Source organism: Trachemys scripta, chromosome 16 (assembly GCF_013100865.1).
Source record: "Trachemys scripta elegans isolate TJP31775 chromosome 16, CAS_Tse_1.0, whole genome shotgun sequence".
NCBI lineage: Eukaryota > Metazoa > Chordata > Testudines > Emydidae > Trachemys > Trachemys scripta.
Window position 1 is genome coordinate 10854955 of NC_048313.1, and position 4970 is coordinate 10859924.

Below are 4970 nucleotides of genomic sequence, written 5' to 3' on the forward strand. Positions count from 1 at the left end.
ATCGCTGCTACAAGCCTGAACCAAGAACTTCACAATTACTGTATGTATTTGATTTCTTTAACCAATTTTTACTCTTACCTTTCTTTCTTTCATTTTATGAATGAACCTTTAGATTTTAGATACTAAAGGATTGGCATCAGTGTGAGTTTGGGGTAAGATCTAAGTTATATATTGACCTGTGTGTGTGTGACTGGTCCTTTGGGATCAGAGGAACCTTTATTTCAGGGGTAGGCAACCTATGGCACGCGTGCCGAAGGCGGCACACGAACTGATTTTCAGTGGCACTCACACTGCCCAGGTCCTGGCCACCAGTCCAGGGGGCTCTGCATTTTAATTTAATTTTAAATAAAGCTTCTAAAACATTTTAAAAACCTTATTTACTTTACATACAACAATAGTTTAGTTATATATTATAGACTTATAGAAAGAGACCTTCTACAAACATTAAAATGTATGACTGGCACGCGAAACCTTAATTTAGAGTGAATAAATGAAGACTCGGCACACCACTTCTGAAAGGTTGCCGACCCCTGCTTTATTTAATGAGTCTGGTTGTAAAGAACCACTCACCTTTAAATCTAGTGTTTTCAGTGGTAATACAAGGACTGGGATGCCCACGGAAACTGCTTTTATGACTTGTTATTAGCCAGTGTGGTGAAACAGAAGTTTACTTTTGTTGCTGGTTTATCCTATGGGGGGAATAGCCACCTGTCTTGGGGTGTATCTGCCCTATTTCTCAGCAGTCCATCCTGAATTTGGCATCCTCAGCTGTGACCCACTGAGGCACGGTCGCACCCATTATGGCCATTCTTATGTTGTTGTTGTGATGGGTAGCCTCCCACCTTCTGGGGTGCCACCTGATATACTGGGGTACAACTGAGCCCGCCTGTTCCACCAGCCTGGGCTCCCTCACCCTGTCCTGCTGAGCCAGGCCCTCCAGCCTCCTCCAGCCGCACAGGTAGGGACACGCCCAGCTGCAGAAAGACACAGACACTGAGATCAGTTCTGCCTGGGAAGACTCAGCTCGGGGATTACCCAGTACTCAAGTGCACACCCCCTCTGGAGGGTAAACCCAAAATAGTATTGTCCTGTGCTGCACAGAGGCACCCCCACCCCACTATGGGCCATTCCTGTGTTTCCACAATCTGTCTTGAAAGCCTTAATACTCAGATGTTGGCTGGCGGAGAGGAACTTAACTTATGCCCAAATAAATGTGTTAGTCTCGAAGGTGCCACAAGGACTCCTCATTGTTTTTGCTGATACAGACGAACACGGCTACCACTCTGAAACTTAACTTTCAGGGTAAATGTGTGCAGTGTCTGGGGGTGGGGTCGGTGCCTAGCACCCAGCACCCTTTTAAACTAGTGCCCTTTAATACAGAAGGTGCAAACATGTGGTGCTGGGTGAGTTACTGATGTGACTGCATGGCACTGAGTGTGCAGTGGGATCTGTGTGGTCAGGCCCTGGTGATCCTGTGTGCGGTCGGATCTGACTGCAGGTTTGGGATTGTTTGTAAAGCACTGAATAAAAAAGGGCACAAAGAGGGCAGAACATTTCCCTATAGTGCAGGCGTCGCTGGGAGAGATTCTCTGGCTTGTGCTGTTCCAGGGATCGGACTAGGTCTCTTCTGGCCATAAAACCTAACAATGGCTAGTTGCTATGACGCAGAGCACGACACAGACAAGACTAATGTGGTGACAGCTGGATTTATTGCCATCTCTTGCACCTCTTTCCATCTTACTGTGGCATTGCCCCTCCCAGCACTGAGATGGTCTCACCATGTGTATGGAATGTGAGTTCGGTTTTGTGCCCAGGTCCTGGCCCAGCAGAGTGAGGAGAGTCCATGTTCCCAAGTGGAAAGTGTTGTTCTGTCTGAGCTAGTTAGCAGCCATGGTGCTCTTGATCCAGGACAGCAGAGAGCAGATCTTGGTGTAGATGCTAGGGTGATCCTTTTGGGCCCAGCCGAATCCCCAGGACATGATGCCCTGCAACTCCCCGTTGCAGACCAGAGGTCCACCAGCATCTCCCTGTGTGTGAGTGGAGGGAAAGCAATACCACCAAATTAATGGCCTGTTAAAGTCACTGAATCCCTCCAGTCCCTTGTACTGCATGCATCACCCAGGGCCTGCATTGACAGATCCCTCCTGACCTCTGGTGTGTTAGCAGAAGGGCTAGAGTCGCTGTAAGACCCAGACAGGACCATGACTGTTAGCCTTCACCTGGCATGCATCCTTGCCTCCTTCCAGGTACCCAGCGCACATCATGGTGCTGGTGATCATCCCGGGGTAGGAGCGCTCACACACCTGGTCGCTCACAATGGGAACTTCGACACACTGCAGGTTCTTGGCGCTTAGCACTAAAAGGCAGAGAAGAATTGGTCTTACCAGGGATTCTCCTCCTTCCCACACCACACTGGTATATTCCTTCAGGGGGAGTGACGGTAAGTCATTGAGTTATATCACTATCCGGAATGGTTTCAGAGTAGTAGCCGTGTTAGTCTGTATTCTCAAAAAGAACAGGAGTACTTGTGGCACCTTAGAGACACATTTATTGTAGCATAAGCTTTCGTGGGCTACAGCTCACTTCATCAGATGCACGTAGTGGAAAATACAGAAGGAAGATATATACACACACACACACACACACACAGGGAACATGAAACAATGGGTGTTACCATACACATTATAAGGAGAGTGATCAGATAAGGTGAGCTGTTGTCAGCAGGAGAGGGGGGAAAAAAACTGTTTGTAGTGGTAATGAAAATGGCCCATTTCCAGCACTTGACAAGGAGATATAAGGAACTGTAGGGGGGCGTGGGGAAGATAAGCATGGGGAAGTAGTTTTACTTTGGGAGTGGATGGGCCATTACACAAAGTAAAACTATGAGATACAGTTCCTTGTATCTCCTTGTCAAATGCTGGGAATGGGCCACTTTCATTACCACTACAAACAGTTTTGTTTTTTTTCTCTCCTGCTGACAACAGTTCACCTTAACTGATCACTCTCCTTATAGTGTGTATGGTAACACCCATTGTTTCATGTTCCGTGTGTGTGTGTGTGTGTGTGTATATATATATATATATATATATATATATTCCTTCTGTATTTTCCACTACATGCATCTGATGAAGTGGGCTGTAGCCCACGAAAGCTTATGCTACAATAAATTTGTTAGTCTCTAAGGTGCCACAAGTACTCCTGTTCTTTTTACTCTCCTGAATGTTGCACACGGTGGCAGCACGCTCTGAGTGAAGCACTTCAGATTCTGTCCCAGTTCTGGGAGTGGAATGTGCTCCTAAAAGGGCTACAGCAGGGGGGACCTGGGAGTCAGGCTTGTATAAAATCCCTGTTTGCTGTCCCTATCTCTAGCCTCAGTCCAAGCACAGACACAGCTGGGCAGTGGGTCTTTGGGCAGGACAGGGACTGTCCCCTCCTGAACATCTGCACAGTGTGGGCTGTGTCATCCGCATATAATTATTAGACAGCTGAGTGTGATGTGCTGAGTAGCCTGGGACTCCCGAGACAGAGGGAACTCACAGCCATCGCTGAGGATGTTACCCCATCCTGACACCATGCAGAGAGACCCAACCTCTGGGCAGGCGGTCGGCAGGGGAACGGGTTGCACGTAGGCATCCGGCTGGATGCGGTGGGCCAGTTTGATGAGCATGATGTCGTGGTCCAGTGTCTGCTCGTCATAGCTGGGGTGCAACACGATGGTCTCGATGCGCATCAGGTGCTCGGTGTGTTCAAAGACCTGGATGTTGTGGTCTCCCAGGATCACCTGCATGGAGTCGGGGCTGGGAAACGAACAGTGGCTCAGAGCCCCTCTGGACATCCCCCACAACCTCCCTAGCCCCAGCCTGCTCCCACCCTTCTGGGACTGCGATAACAACAGTGACAAGCACACACAGACGGTGAGTTCCTCACTTACTAGTACCAGCAGTGGGCAGCTGACAGCACCCACTGGTCCGCGATGAGGGATCCGCCACAGAAATGGTACCCAGTGTTCAGGGAAACCTGCCAGGGCTGTGAATGGGGGCTGCACTCGTATCCCCCAATTATCTTGTCTACTCCCTGTGGGGCAGCAGCTGTGGGGAGACAACGTTAGTGTGGTTATAGGGGTGAACTGGTAACAAGAGGAGATGCATGCAGCCTCGCTGGGGAAGATCTGGACGCTCATTCCTGTCCCCTTTCATCTGGCCTGGCCCAGGGTCTGATGGGCTGTCACTGAACTCAGTGGCTGCTGTGACCATGCTGAGTTTCCCCGGGGTACATTTTGTAAATGGGAGATTTTACCAAAACCTAAAACCAAGAGTGTTGCTTTAATGGGAACCAGGGTCCCAATCCTGCAGTCGGATCCATACAAACTCCGACGGGCTGGTGCTTCCCATGTGGGTTGGACTGCGAGATCGGACAGTAGCTGTCACCTTAGTTGTTTGTTTGTTTGTTTGTTTTTTAATTTCCTTGCTGTGGTGGAAAACTAAAGACAAGAACTTTGGCTCATGCAAGTGGGAGCTAGAAAATGCAACTGCTGAGTTTTGTTCCACCTGCCCGAGACGAGCAAAATGCAGAAGGTGAATAAATCCCTGTGACGGAGTAGGGAGTATTAACCTGATAATTTTCAGAGTAACAGCCGTGTTAGTCTGTATCCGCAAAAAGAAGAACAGGAGTACTTGTGGCATAAGCTTTCGTGGACTACATCCGAAGAAGTGGGCTGTAGTCCACGAAAGCTTATGCTCTAATAAATTTGTTAGTCTCTAAGGTGCCACAAGTACTCCTGTTCTTTTTTTAACCTGATAATGTTGCATGGGACTTTTACGTTTACTGTCTGCATTGATACTAGATGATGATGGGAAATAAGGGTATGATTTCACGGAGGGATGATGCCTGACGGCCAGCACGTAAAGCAGGCCTGCACAACATGCGGCCCGCGTGGGCTCACTGTGTGGCCCGCAGGGGGTGAGTAGGCA

At 48.9% G+C, this 4970-nt stretch overlaps 1 protein-coding gene across 1 annotated transcript; it reads right to left on the reverse strand.

The window, feature by feature from the left end:
* Positions 1 to 1690: 1690 nt before the first annotated feature.
* LOC117888980 (trypsin-2-like) lies at positions 1691 to 4391 on the reverse strand. The gene is made up of 5 exons (XM_034792777.1): positions 4334 to 4391; positions 3932 to 4088; positions 3538 to 3797; positions 2220 to 2356; positions 1691 to 2027 (listed from the first exon to the last, which is right to left on the reverse strand). Exons 1-5 carry the CDS (start codon positions 4389 to 4391, stop codon positions 1878 to 1880), a joined length of 762 nt encoding a protein of 253 aa, XP_034648668.1. The 3' UTR covers positions 1691 to 1877.
* Positions 4392 to 4970: the final 579 nt, after the last annotated feature.